Source organism: Silurus aristotelis (assembly GCF_946808225.1).
Source record: "Silurus aristotelis genome assembly, chromosome: 17".
In the NCBI taxonomy this organism is placed as follows: Eukaryota; Metazoa; Chordata; class Actinopteri; order Siluriformes; family Siluridae; genus Silurus; species Silurus aristotelis.
The window spans coordinates 12,926,951-12,941,851 of NC_139590.1; the positions used below are offsets into that span (position 1 = coordinate 12,926,951).

Here is a 14,901-nt window from a genome sequence, read left to right on the forward strand (position 1 = left end):
TTAGTGAATAATTAGATTGCAAATTGTATTCAATAGGTAGTATTACTATGTGTCGTGTTACAATTAAAGTTCAACAGTGATGTTCTTAACCTGTCATATTGTGTGAAGGTTGTGTTCATGTCATCATTAGCAACCAGCAGCTGTTCAATCAGCTTCTCGTCAGTTACTCTGGGAATTAGATGAACTATTTGGTCCTGCATCCCCTTGCATGTCGAGAACAACTGCTACTGACAGAGACAGAAAACAAAACAAAGCGACAGTCTATTTCTATCTACATCACATGAAGAGATAGGAAATGTCAAGATGAACCCCAGAGCTAATATCTTTATTGTTTTGGATTATTACATCTATATTACACAATGTATTTATGTTCTCTGACCTTAAGAAGCTCTGTATCTGACTGGCAAATGCATCCAGGATCCACACGACTCATTATTTCGGACATCACCTGTAGGTTACTGTGAACTGCTTCCAGGTTGGATGTCAACTTTTTTAGCTGTAACATTAACCAAGATCATAAATAAGAGAGATAATTAAGACAACAGAATATAAACCGATTCGGTTTTCCTGCACTGATTGCTAATTCAATTGTACGATGTATCTACTATACACTCATTTACCAGGTACAGCTACCAAAAATGCAAATGTAACTGTTTACAAAGACAAAGATTCTTCCCCAAACTGTTCCCACAAAGTCTGAAGCTCACAAAGAATCTTTGTCTTTGTAAACTGTTAAATTACATTTCAATTACATTTGCAAGGACTAAGTAAGTGGTTTGAAAAGGTTGATGTAAAATAATTTGAGTTGCCTGAACCTCAACCACACTGAAAACTGAATTGGAACATCAATGACATGTCAGACCTTCTCACATGACATTGCCAAATTGACTCTTGTTGCTGAATGGGGAAAACATTTCATAGCTACATTCCAACATCTAGTACACCAAAAAGGTAATACCAATGGTTTTAAAATCGGCACAAACTTTTGGCCATATAGTCTGCCTACAGGTAAGTAACAAATAGTAAATGAAATCAAACAAAATAGCATTTATAGAAATAAAACTGTAAAAGTGTGTTGGTAATGGATTACTGTACCACCCATAGAAGATAATTGTAAGGAAGCAAGCAAAATACATTTGCATGGAGAACAAAGCATTTCACACAATGGTTTAGTTTACGTTCAAAGATAAACTTTGATATATATGATGAATTTTTCTTCAATTTATTCACATTGACTAAATCTGACATTATTTCCGTTACGGTATTATAGTCCTTGCTGTTTTTCTACAATAAAAATGACAGCGTGTTCCTGTAAGACGAATATCAAGTGCTAGTGTTTTAAAGAAATCATAAAATGATGCACTGTAGAAATATGTGAAAAGCCTTCAAAAACATCTTACTAGCCAATAATGATCATTAATAATTAAAAATAAAAAACCAGCAGTTAAAATTGATTTCAAACTAATCTAATGAGCAATTTATCACTTGTCTGCTGTTGATGAAAAGATTAATCCAATCCAAGCAATTTAATGTTTTAACAACAATGAAGCACAGGTGGTTTGCCTCATTGTGCAGGATGTGTATTTGATACCTGGTCAGGTGAAAAGGTGATCAGACCTTCTGTGTTTTGCCAGGGGGACGTCTGCTGTTGTGTGGGCGAGACAGGAGTCTGTTGTTCAGTCGCAGGAAAAGCACGCTAATGAATGGGGAAAAAAGTGAGTGGTTTTTGTGAGTAAGCAGTAAAAACATGCACCACAAATAAAATGGTACACATGAGTCATGTCTCTTATATATACAGACTGGTGACAAGTTAAGGGAAAAAATACAGCTGACTTTTTTATGCCGTGGGACACATTTTGTATGTTTAAAAAAAAAGGTGTATCAAAATTAATAAAAAGTTATCCTGACCAACACCTTTATCCTGTGCTGAAACATTTCTCTTCTGATGGTAGTGGTTTATCCCAGGATGACCCCACCCCCCATTCCCAGAGCATGAGGGCTCACTGAATGGGTAATGAGTATGTAAATTATGTAAATTATATGCAACTGCCTATAGACTTCAAAGTCACCAGATTAACCAATTAATTCCCTATGGGAGCTATAGGGCTGATATGATCAAAACACTAAGTAAAGGAATATATTTTAGAGGCATACTGTTCAATGCTTCATACTGCATGAAAGGTGAACTGGTCGCCTTACAATGACATTATATATTTATCTCTAGAAAGATCATGATGCACCAATGTGCTCCAGATTAAGAGTTACAGTGCATCCAGAAAGTATTCACAGCACTTCACTTTTTCCACATTTTGTTATGTTACAGCCTTATTCCAAAATGGATTCAATTCTTTATTTTCCTCAAAATACTAATTCCAACAAACAATACCCCATAATGACAAGCAACAGGCAGGACACTTTACAGGTTTAGAAAACAAAATTGTCAAAAATGAGACAGTATAGGTATTAAACATGAAGACCCCTTTTATAAACTAATCCACTCTGCTATTTCTAAATATTCCTTGTCAGTAAACGACATCAATGTGATACTAATAGTAACTCTCTTTATGCTTCAGAAAATTGATAAATAACAGGCTTTTTTATGATGTGATTTTAATGCTTTGCTTAGATAGTTATAAAGAAAATGGCATAGTCTAAAATAAGAAAATTTGAAAAATACTGTAGGTCTGTTGAACTGAGAAATGTTGAACTGAGAAATGTGTTGTGACATATTTATAAGAAAAATCTAAATATGACAAGATATGTCTAGCTAGATAAGCCTAAAGGTATTACACAACATATATTACCTTTAAAGCCTTTAATGAAGCACAAATCCAAAGACCAATTAATGTCTAATAGCAAACACTAAACAAGGCCTTGCATGCCAAGATTTAGGCATCTGATAGAAGCATCTAGGCATTTGATTTTTCTCACACTACATAAAGTGTAATAATACATTCTCCACCACTCAATGTACCTTGTTGGGGGTGTGTATTGGACTACACAGATCAGCCACTGGAAACTTGATTCCTTTCCTCCGGAGTTCTTCATACACACAAACTACACCAGTTAAATCTGGAGAACTACGAAATGCATCAGCCCAGGCCTGGAGAAAGAAAGAGAAAAAGAAAAAAAAAAAAGTAAAAGACTGTTTGATCTCGGATAACAGCAACATAGTGGTCCTGCTCCATGAGAGAGAGAGGGAGCGGGAGAGAGAGAGAGAGAGAGAGAGAGAGAGAGAGAGAGAGAGAGAGAGAGAGAGAGAGAGAGAGAGAGAGAGAGAGAGAGAGAGAGAGAGAGAGAGAGGACACACCCAGCACATTGTTTGGCACAACACACACTACAAATGCTTTTTTATTTAAGCAATTTTACACAAGTAATGAATCCTGTTGGTCATAGGCGATCACACACACACGCCTCTAATACAATTATGTGCTAGTGTAAGTATTTATTTAGCTTTTATACAACTGTTCAATGTTTCCCTGCAGCACAAAGACAGATTGACAGCCTGTACTTTGTGTAGTAATGCTTTCAATAGGATGTATTATTGCTAGAATCGGAATTTTACCTAGCTTACATAGACAGGTGAAGTAAAATGTACCAGTGCTGCTAAACTAAATATTAGCACTTTTGGAACACCCCTTCTTCAGTCAAATTGGCGTTCCACAGTTAACTGTAGAAACTGTAATAAATTATCATCTCCTATCTTTCAGACCGGTTTCTTACCTGTATTATAGTCAGTATTCTGTCATGAACAACCAAAGGAGGGTCATTTCTAGGTAAAATCGTTCGGACCAAAACCCCTTCTACAAAGTCTCTGGTAGACACTAGGGCATGGAATTTGTAGCCACAGTTTTTCACACAGGCCTCCAGAACCTGAAATATTATCAAGAGAAAAAAATTTATTAGAGCACAGTGACTGAGAAATTTTTCATAGTACATAGTAAGTATTCAGGTATTTTGGTTTGTAAGCAAAACAGTAAAAAAAATTTTTAGAAAATATACAAAAACTGTATAATAATAATGATATTATAAAAAAAACAATTGGTAAATAGCACAAAAACAGAACTAGTTGTTACTGTAAGAACTGTAAGTAACAATGCACCTGGTCAGTATAAAGAAAGCTTTAAATCTGTACTTATTATAATTATAATTATAAACATTTTATATAAGGTTTTGTAAAATATAATCCTGCCCATTTATATAACTGCTTAAAAACTGCTGATAATGAACTTAAGTATGGATGCACAGTACAGCAAAGTTTGCACCCTATACAGTCGCTATAAAAAATATATATATCTATATTAGGGCTGAAACGATTCCTCGAGGACCATTATTACTGACGCACCACCCCCTAAAATCTGGAGCGCTCTGGCCAGGTAAACACACGCTGCAGAATAAAGAATGGAGGAACGGCGAGGAGAAAACAGCGAGGAGAAGATTCAGGCCAACGAAAACGGCAAAAAGTTTCCAAAGTTTGGTATCATTTTATACTAAAAAATAAAGAAAACACTGTACAGTGCGGTCACCGTTTTCAAAATTATTTAAAAACATTTAATTACATTTTTATTTATATATTTGTACTTGCATTTTGATGCGATTTGGCAATTAAATGCATTAAATGGGTTTAGTTTTTTTACAGATATTCTTGTATTCAATTTCACCAATAAAAAAGTAAATTTTTCTAAAAAGGAAACAAATTAGGTGTTTATTTTTAAAAAGACCTGTCTCATTTTCTTTAGTATATTTAGTTCTATTTATTTATATTTATTCTATAAGTTTGTGGACACCTGACCATAAGATGTATGTGCTTTTTGAACATCCCATTCACATTACATTTAGTTTCCTTTTCCTGTTATAATAACATCCAATCTTTTGGGAAGATGTTCCACTAGATGTTGGAGTGTGCCTGTGGAGATTTGTGCTCATTTAGTCACAAGGGTGTTAGTAAACCCAGGAACTGATGTAGGGTGAGGAGGTCTGCGGTGCAGTTAGTGTTGTAATTTATACCAAAAGTGTTCAACTGGTTTGAGGTCAGATAACAATGACAGTTGCATTTAAGATCTTCCATTCCAACACACATAAATCATTTTATCATGGAGCTTGCTTTGTGAACAGGTGCACTGTCATGCTGGATAGATTTGGGTCTCCCAGTTCAAGTAAAAGAAAATTCAGTGCTACTGCATCCCTATACAATTGTTTGGCTCCAACTTTGTGTTAACAGTTTGAGAAAGAAAAATATATGGCTGGAAAAGTCAGGTGTCCAAATACTTTTGTCTTTATAGTGTAATTTAGGGAAGAAAAAAAAAATAATACTATATATATATATATATATATATATATATATATATATATATATATATATATATATATATATATATATATATATATATATAAAACAAATGTAATGTATGCTGTATAAACAAATGCGGATTTTTGATCGCTCTATGTGGACATTTGTAAAAACAATAAATAAATAAATAAAATAAAGAAAAAGACAATAAATATGAAACATGCTACTCACTGTTAATGCCAGCATGATTTCTTTAAAATTCTTATTCCCCACAATCCTCTTTTTTATAGCTCTTACTGCATCTTTAGGCCTAAAAACAGAACAGTAATGCAACAATTATGTATTGTGTATATTGAAAATACAAGCACATACTAAAACATAATCCAGTGTTTTAAAATATTTATGATCTATTCCAGTGCATAGCAAATGATACAATCTGGATTTGATAGGACACAGACCCATCTTCTGTCTCACAAATGATGTCGCAGATCTCCATATTAAGTCCCCAGTCTTCAGACTGCAAACTTGTAGCATACTCTAAACACACACATGCACAAGATCATGAAAAAAAACATAGAGATATACGGATTCAGGCATGATGTGCTTAAACACAGATAAAATGAAATTATAGCATCATTAAAAAGAACAGCATGTAATATAAGTACCAAGTTAAACTTCAATTAAGTAGCCTTGGACATCTAAAGTTTCATTGGTCAATGGCAAAAGCGAAAGCTCATTTTGCCTCTGTAAGATCACGTTACTACTTATTCAGCCGAGGTGTGGCTGCAACCTTCAAAAAGCATTGCGGTTTGTTGGCAAAATATTAACCCCAAAGCCACTGAATCACAAATGATTTAGTCCAACAAATATTAGGAGAAGACTGTACATCAAAATGCATGGTCCAGAGCCTGAAACTGAGCGTTTGCTTAATGATGATGAATACAGGGTGTAATTCAAAAGGCTTATGTGGTACACACAGTAGAGCTTCATCACTATTTTGGGCAAAGCCTGTAATTTACAGCCCATTTGATAACACTTCTTACTCCTGTTTTATATTGGTTCACAGAGCTAACCCCCAAACAAAAGGCTTAACTTTTGCTATTTGGTTTGCTCAGACAATGTTGTGTTGTTAAATTCATTCTTTGTTCTTTAGGTTTGGCACGTGCAGTTCTGCTGTCAGCTGCCTGGGCACACTGGTTTATTCAGGCAAATTAACAGATCAACTGAATGGGAGGGAATGGTGCTGGAATGTAGGAGAGGGTGTGTGTTGAACTTGAGTGGAATGTAATTATTCTTTTTCTCTCTCTTTTTTTTTTAACATATGGTACAAAATTGAGCTCCTCTGAATGAGATCTTTGTGTAATAACAACCACTACTACAATTACAATTGTTCCTAAACCTAGCAATGATGGGTGTACAGGGTAACAAATAAATAATTGAATGCAATCTTTTGCGTCTTTAACGAAGAAAAAACACCCTAATAATATTTAGCAGTAAATACATTAACGCCTAGTAAATCCAACAATATTTCACAGCTCCAGCAAAGTGATTTATAACGCACCAATCAGAAAACGAGGTGCAGTTTTCGGCCCGCCTCCTTATTTTGATTGGACTGACGGGGTGTCAGTCTGGGTTTAATCCCAGCATTTGCCGTCAAATTTAATTCCATACGTGACATATTTGGAGAGAGTTGTAAAACTGTCATTCCAAATAAAATATATGCATATTATACCTTAAACGAAATAAGGTTAAGACGAAATAAAATGTCATTGTTATTCATGCTCAGTGTAATGGGCTAATAATATATGCAGCAGACTCGCTAACCGGCGCGTCCAGCGTTTTTTTTATTAGTATTTTACTCACCTATTCGTTGGCCTACAGGTGTACAAAAAGGGTTTCCTGTTAAAAACTCCATCTTCTTTGTCAATTCGCCAGCTCAGTGTGGGATTTCTGAAAGATATCTGACGACACCGAAAATAATAAACAAACACTCCTGTTTCTGAAATGGGTTTACCCGGCGGACTGGAAACTCAGTGAGGTGACGTCATCTGTTAAAGGAGACGCGCCATTCAGTGCCTCAGTCTCAGTGCTCTGCTTCTGCTTTTTCTTACAGTATCAGGCCGTGCATTTTACACCTCATCTTTCAATGTTGTCCTACCTGAATCAATCCACCTCTAAATGCTATCATTATGACACCACGGGTATAGAAACCATCAATATTCTACAAAAAATCAGTATAGCTTAGCGCTGCATCACAGATATGTATTTTTTTGCTGCAAGAATGAATTCCATTACTGAAGCAAGAAACCCCGTGAACACAATTCAACAAGTCTCCTATCACTGCATACATAATGTTTAGCATAAGCATCAATAATGAATATAAATGACCCTGGGTTTTCCCTGTTTATCCTACAGCTATTTGTTTTGGCTGACTTTTCCTCTCGATGTCCAGCTTTTCTTGAAAAGTCCTTCTTGTAAACATCCTTGCAAGTGTACCTGCGCCTAAATCAATTTCTTCTCCGAAGGACGTAAAAATGGCAACATTACTGGACACCTGCTATATTGCCCCGGTGTCACCAAATCAAAATCTGATCTCTTGAAGCAACAGCTTTAGGAGACATGTACTTTATGCTAGGATCATTAGGGCTCAATACAGATTCCTTTGACCCCAGCAACACGTTATCAGTATAGCTTAGCGCTGCATCACAGATATGTATTTTTTTGCAGCGAGAATGAATTCCATTACTGAAGCAAGAAACCCCATGAACACAATTCAACATGTCTCCTATCAATGCATACATAATGTTTAGCATAAGCATCAATAATGAATATAAATGACCCTGGGTTTTCCCTGTTTATCCTTTTGTGCAAATTGTGTATTTTTGTGCAAATCCTATAGGAAAGAAAAGTATAAACGTTTCATAAAAAACCTTAACAGCTATTTGTTTTGGCTGACTTATCCTCTCAATGTCCAGCTTTTCTTGAAAAGTCCTTCTTGTAAACATCCTTGTTAGTGTATCTGCGATCAAATCAATTTCTTCTCCAAAGGACTTGAAAATGGCAACATTACTGGACACCTGTTATATTGCCCCGGTGTCACCAAATCAAAATCTGATTGCTTGAAGCAACAGCTTTAGGAAACATGTAGTTTATGCTAGGATCATTAAGGCCTCAATACAGATTCCTTTGACGTTAGCAACACGTTATGTGGTGGCTGAAATCTAATTGGATATAAAATCTAATCTGAATTTACACTCTGTGCTGAGAGAAAAGCTATCAAATGAAGAGAAAAGACTATTGGGAATATAGGCTTGCAGAGAAGGCCCATGATGGCCCACCATTGTACAAGTTAAAATGTCAAGCAATAGAAACAAACTAAGTTTAGAATCCAGGACTTCAGGACTTCCTTCAGCAGAAACAAAGTCAGGCAGTTCCACAGAAGCGCCCAAAAATGCAGTCAATGCAAATGTCTTTATATACCTCTTCTGCAACCTGTGCCAATCTTTTTATTTTCCAACAAGTACCTAATTCGCCACATTTGAATAACTAGGTTCTCTTCAGTTTAATAAAATAATAGTTCCAGAAACCTCAGTTGCTAATAATTAATCATAATTCAATAAATTAGTTAATATTTGCAAACTAGTAAATGCATTCACAAAACTCTTTGTGGAAACAACACAGAACATTGGATTTCTTGCAAAAGCCTATACTTTTCTCAAAAGTAAGTATTTGTGTCAATGAACATGTCATTCCCATCAGAATAAAAAGTCCCTTTGTCATTGTTTACAAACAAAATCATCAAAATGTTTAATCATGTCAGTATGATGGTGCACAGTTTCAGGTTTTCTGAATATAAACTATGTTTTGGATTACAGTGACTGAAAATGCACAAATTTGACTTTCTGTTTGGCATCTATGAATTTAAGAAGCACAAATTAATTTTTTTGATTGCATATTTGATTTATATTGAATGCAAGAGACCGGACAGGCTTCACACTTTTACTGTACTGTATTAGTGTCTGTTTGTATCTTAGTTGCTCATCCATTTTTAGAATTTATAATTCTTTGTTTTGCTCTGTCTGTATTACATGCACATTATCAACTTGTGCTGTTAATATCATGAACAGCAGCTACGCTAATTCCTCTCCACTGCTTCTCTTTCTCTCCCCATCCCGAGGCTTCCTGAGGTTTGGCCAGCTCCAGTCACGTCCCACCTCGTGAAGATTATGGACCTATGGATGATCATGGAGAAGTAGATGCCGAGTGTTTAAAGGCCCTGGCATGGAGAAGCTGATGCTGGATCTATGATGATCACAAATTGTTCTGTATTGTTGAAAGATTTATGACCAAACTTTTGATGTCACCCATATGAGGATGGGTTCCCCTTTGAGTCTGGTTCCTCTCAAGGTTTCTTCCTCATATCATCTAAGGGAGTTTTTCCTTGCCACTGTCGCCACGGCTGCTCATCAGGGACAAACGCACACCATTCACCTTCACTGTTGTTTTCTGTAAAGCTGCTTTGAGACAATGTCTGTTGTGAAAAGCGCTATACAAATAAACTTGACTTGACTTGACTTGACACTCTCCAATTGAAGGGTCACAAGATTCACCTTTGACCTGTTTTATAAAACTAGTTGAATATTGGTTAATCTGATGCCATACACTCTCCTTTATTAGTGACATTCAAAGTTCATCTGCACAATTAATCAACTCAAGCCACATTTACCAAAAAAGTGCAATAGAAATTTTATATGACAGATGACTACAACTGGTTTTATCATTTTGTATTCAATGACTTATGCAATGAACTGATGCTGAGATGTTTTGGGAGTTAATACTATTTAGGTAAAACCAGTATAATATATTTGATCAAGATGACATAAACAACTTATAATGTAGGAAACACCAGACACTTGTACACAATCAATTAAATGAATGTACTAAAGCAATTGTAATTTGATCAAAGCAACAAGAAATGTTCTTATGATGAGCACAAATGAATAAATGATCTGGAGGTTGAACAGGTAGTTTTAAGAATTTCATTTCTGATCTAAAAAACGCTCCAAAGCAGCTGAGAAAAACTGTAAAAGCAAAGTACATTGTGCTCATGCACACTCATCCTTCAATGATGCTGATTCTAACAGTAATTAATGAATGGCTTTTGAATATACTGATTTGCCTGAGTACAACAAGAATACATGATAAAAGCACATGACCATACAAGACCACATCAGGGTGCACAAAGTGTTAGCTACAAGCAGAAATCTGAAATTATGTGGTGCACAGGATAAGCAAATTGGACAGAGGATGATTTGAAAAAGATCAGCCAATGTCCAATTCAAGTGAGCCAGTTCCCAGTGTAGCCTTGGGCTTGGAAAATAAACTGTATAGATTTTTGTGCATCTAATTCCAAGGTGATCAAAGCAATTTCAAGCAACCCTTTATTCTACTGTTAAATTGTGAACTCTGACTGATGTGTTTGACCTGTATCTGCATGAATTGATTTATTGTGCCACTAATGTGATTAGATAATTGCATGGATGTTTACATTAAAGAGCACAATTAAGTGCAATGTAAAAAGCTTGTGATCAACTTACAAATCACAAGGAAACTTGTCTTTGCTGTTTGCTTTAATGGCAAAACCTGTAGCATTTAATGTTTAGTCATCCCACCTTTTTAAACTCAAGGCAAAGAGCTTCTTACGCAAGCTGCAACACTTAAACGTGAACACCCACTGGAAAGAGTGTCGCTCAGTTGCTGACTTTTATTCTTTATTAATTGTCTGCCTTTGGCTTACATCAGAATTCATTTTTATGTGATGTTGCTAGGAAACGTACTCAAAAGCATGACACTTGTCAGGCAGTCCACCATGCATGTCCTTGGACCATGCCGCGTGTCTCTATGGACACTTTTTGATTGGCTGCACAAATCCCTTAGCTGTTAGATTCGTTGGCCAACCATACATATAAGCTCTTTTTCTGCAATGAATGTTGTCTCTATCTTGTATTTGTAAAAAAGCAGCACAATTTGTAGCAGATCCATGTATGCTTTATGTGAGACTTTAGTTGCATAAATTAAAAGTGCAAATAAGGTTTTTGGAGTGTTATCATCTTTTCAGAGGTGACTGCTTAATAAGTTTAAATAAAAAGTTATTTTAACTACAGACTAGGTGACTGATTATCTGTAATAGCAGTGCATATTAAATACAATTACACCAGTGAGACCTTTTGTGCTGCAGGTGCAATGATGGCAGTTTAAGAAATGAGAATAAAAATGTCAATGTTCATTACAATGCTGTTACCTACATGGTTACTAATGTCCGATAGATAGATAGATAGATAGATAGATAGATAGATAGATAGATAGATAGATAGATAGATAGATAGATAGATAGATAGATAGATAGATAGATAGATAGATAGATAGATAGATAGATAGATAGATAACTATAGTCTGCAGTTCTAGGTTTGAGAGGTATGAATAATAGTGAGGTATTTGAAAAATGAACTGCAAACAGAATGCAGTCAAATTTCTTTAAATATCAAATATAACAATATAGTGTGTCATTTTATTTTAATGCAGCAGATTCTGGTTAAGACTTTTGTAGAGTTTTTTTTGGTTTTCCCATGTCCGTTTGGCTTTCGCTAGGATTCCTAATATGCTAGTAGGCAGGTGGTTTTGCTATGAGGAATTTGTCCTAGGGGTTAGAATATGCATTCTTGGTGTCTTTGGTGTGTTTTGCCTTTAGCCTGACAATGTCTGGGATACAGATCAAGTTCAAATTTTATTTGTCACATACACAAACATACAGAGTACGACATGCAGTGCAATGATTTATACGACTGTCTGACATTTAAAAATGAAAAAAAGAATAGAATATAAGGATTAAAAAAAAGTAGATAAATAAAAAGTATAAGCTATAGAAAAGATATATATATATATATATATATATATATATATATATATATATATATATATATATATATATATATGGGGATAGATGTGTATGGCAGATATTGTCAGTACAATTTAAAGTAATTTAGTGTGATTGTCCTTAAAGTGTCCATGTGCAATATGGTGTGGTATAAAGTGACACTGTGCTGTGCAAGTCCAGAGGTAAAGTGACTGTCCTGAGTTAAGGTGTTATATAATAGTGCAAAAACTAGATCCTTCATGTTTCCTGGTTTGAACTCCGAATGGCCTGCAGGAAGAATCTCCTCCTCATTCTTTCTGTGTTTGCTTTCAAGGAGCGGAAGCGCTTCCCTGAAGTAACAAAGAAAAGAGTCCATTGTTGAGATGGCTGAGGTCCTTCACAATATTCCTGGCCCTGGTCCTGCACTGTGTGCTGTAAATGTTAGGGAGCTCGGATGGTACGTTCAGCTAACCGCACCATCCTCTGGAGGGCTCGCCTGTCCTGCATTGTGCTGTTCCTGAACCAGGAAGTGTTGCTACAGGACACTCTCAATGGTGCAAGTGTAAAAGGTCTTGAGCACCTGAGAGGGTAGTTTAAAGTCCCCCAAGCGTCTAAGATGGTACAGACGCTGCAAGGCCTTCCTCACCAGGGTGTTGATGTGATGTGAACACCTGACCAGATTAAAAGTTGCTAATGAAAATGAATGACTGAATAAATGAATAGTTATGGGTTCTAAAGGGGAAACCCTCTTTTGCAAATTTCTATGTGTAATCTTTAATCCTTCGTTAAAAAGACGGAAAAATCTCAAGCCATCTCAACTTTTTATTTTTTCTCAGTTTTTTGTACACACAAAGAAATAAGAAACTAATGTGGAAAAAACCCTATTCTAAATCTTTTTTTTTTTAATAGATAAAATCTATCAGGTAAATCTTTGTCCATCAAATAAATACTGTAAGGGTTACAATACAACAAAATATTTACACATAATTTTACCAACAGTTATCTTTTTAATACATTGCAGACTTCCTTTATGCATCTCAATGAACCTCCCCACTCTGTGTATGAGTCATCCTGCTGCGCAGTGCAGTGGCTCAGAGAACAACGCTAAAAGAAAGGTGCAAGAAACAGCAGGTTTGCTTGTTAATCCTCAGCAGTTCAGTCACAAGGCCATGCTTTAAAAGTCGCTGTGTGTACTTTATTTGTCTTTTTTTTGGGGGGGGGGGGGGAGCATAAATGATATGCTGTTCATTCTCAATGACAGTGTAACTACTAATGATTTATAACTAATAAGGATACCATTGTGCAGACTCATCAAAAAGTTAAATGTTAAACTGATCACAAATTGTACATTTTATCCCACTCAGCAACTATTTTAGCTTGATTGCAATGTGAGCAAATTATTTATTGAACTCATTATATTATAATTATTACAAATTAGCACATTACTTATAATTATACCATACTGCTTGGTTTATTAATTCTGATTGGTTTGACAGTGTGGAATCATTTCCAATTTTTATCATTCCATTTCCTTTCAATTCCAGAACAATTAGTTACTACTTAATCACTTAAGTAGTAACTCACAGAAAATTCATCAGGACAGAGTATTTTGCTTATTGTGCATAATCATTGACATGGGCCAATTAAATTGATTTTTAATAACTCCAGAAAGTAAAAAAAAAGAGGCTACTGACAATGGACATTCCACATCATTAAATGTTACTTTAAACACCATTTTAAAAGAAATATTATAGTGGAGAACAAAAAAAATAATTTGTTGGTAATAGAAACTCATACTTATTTCCTTAAATCAAAACAACCCAATTGATTCCTTAGTTATTGTCTCAGTTATTGGTAGCCTAGTGGTTGAGACCTCCTGATCAGAAGTTTAAATCACAGCACCCCCCAAGCTACCATTACCTTAACCTTTAACTGCTGCAGCAATATAAGTGTGATAATTGCAAGTTACTCTGGATACATGTCTGCCAAATGCTGTAAATTTAAAATGTAAAATTTAAAAATGGGCATCCTGCTCATGCCTTTACAGGACCACCAAAACATCAAACTTCACAGACTGCTGAGGTAAAAACGAGCAAATCTTGTCTTGAAACAAGACAAAACAGTAGTTGCTTTTTTCACATTCAGTAATTAACACAGTTAAAGGTGTTGCATTTGAAGGAGAGTACAATACACTTAAGAAAAAGACATGAAAATAAGTGGATTTACATAGACACTGACTAAGCAGGGGTTAAAATATTAATATTATTAATTAAGACATTTTCTTATGTCTCTACAGAATATATATTTTATATAAAATGTCTATTTTGCAGCTTATAACAATGAATTGTAAATAGCTAATCAGTGTTTTCAGTACGTGTGTTATCTGACCTCCCAGATTATTAGCGTAGTGATGCTTTAGATCAGAAAAATCTTCTAAAGCATTCAATCTGAACAGTCATGTAGCAGATAAACAGCACACTAATATGATCTTTTATCTGCTGTGCTGCCGATTGCACATAGATCTTTCCAGTGTTTTGTCCATACATTTGTCCTATTTTCTCTGATTCTATATGGTTATTTATCCACCCCCCACCCCCACCCTCTCTTTTTCTGGCAAAAATGCATGTCAATGGGTAAAGCTGAGTTAAAATCGAGCTGTATTCTGTGGCACAACATTGCAAGTACACCAAGCTTGCAA

The 14,901-nt window shown here is 35.3% G+C and overlaps 1 protein-coding gene across 7 annotated transcripts in view; it reads right to left on the reverse strand.

The window, feature by feature from the left end:
* Window positions 1–7,674, reverse strand: part of tom1 (target of myb1 membrane trafficking protein) — a 14,001-nt gene extending 6,327 nt beyond the window's left edge. For 5 of the 7 annotated variants that reach the window (XR_014537442.1, XM_083565710.1, XM_083565708.1 and 2 more), the window contains exons 1-8: window positions 7,154–7,673; window positions 5,749–5,827; window positions 5,522–5,600; window positions 3,724–3,873; window positions 2,975–3,103; window positions 1,592–1,696; window positions 380–496; window positions 91–224 (exon numbers count right to left, since the gene is read on the reverse strand). Coding sequence is in view for 5 of the 7 variants with exons in the window: in XM_083565710.1 (XP_083421836.1) it covers window positions 91–224; window positions 380–496; window positions 1,592–1,696; window positions 2,975–3,103; window positions 3,724–3,873; window positions 5,522–5,600; window positions 5,749–5,827; window positions 7,154–7,205 (845 nt within the window). In the remaining 2 variants the exon portion in view is untranslated. Of the gene's footprint in view, window positions 1–90; window positions 225–379; window positions 497–1,591; window positions 1,697–2,974; window positions 3,104–3,723; window positions 3,874–5,521; window positions 5,601–5,748; window positions 5,828–7,153 lie in introns of all 7 variants that reach the window. The other 2 variants (XR_014537441.1, XM_083565711.1) reach the window with 1 other exon arrangement.
* Window positions 7,675–14,901: the final 7,227 nt, after the last annotated feature.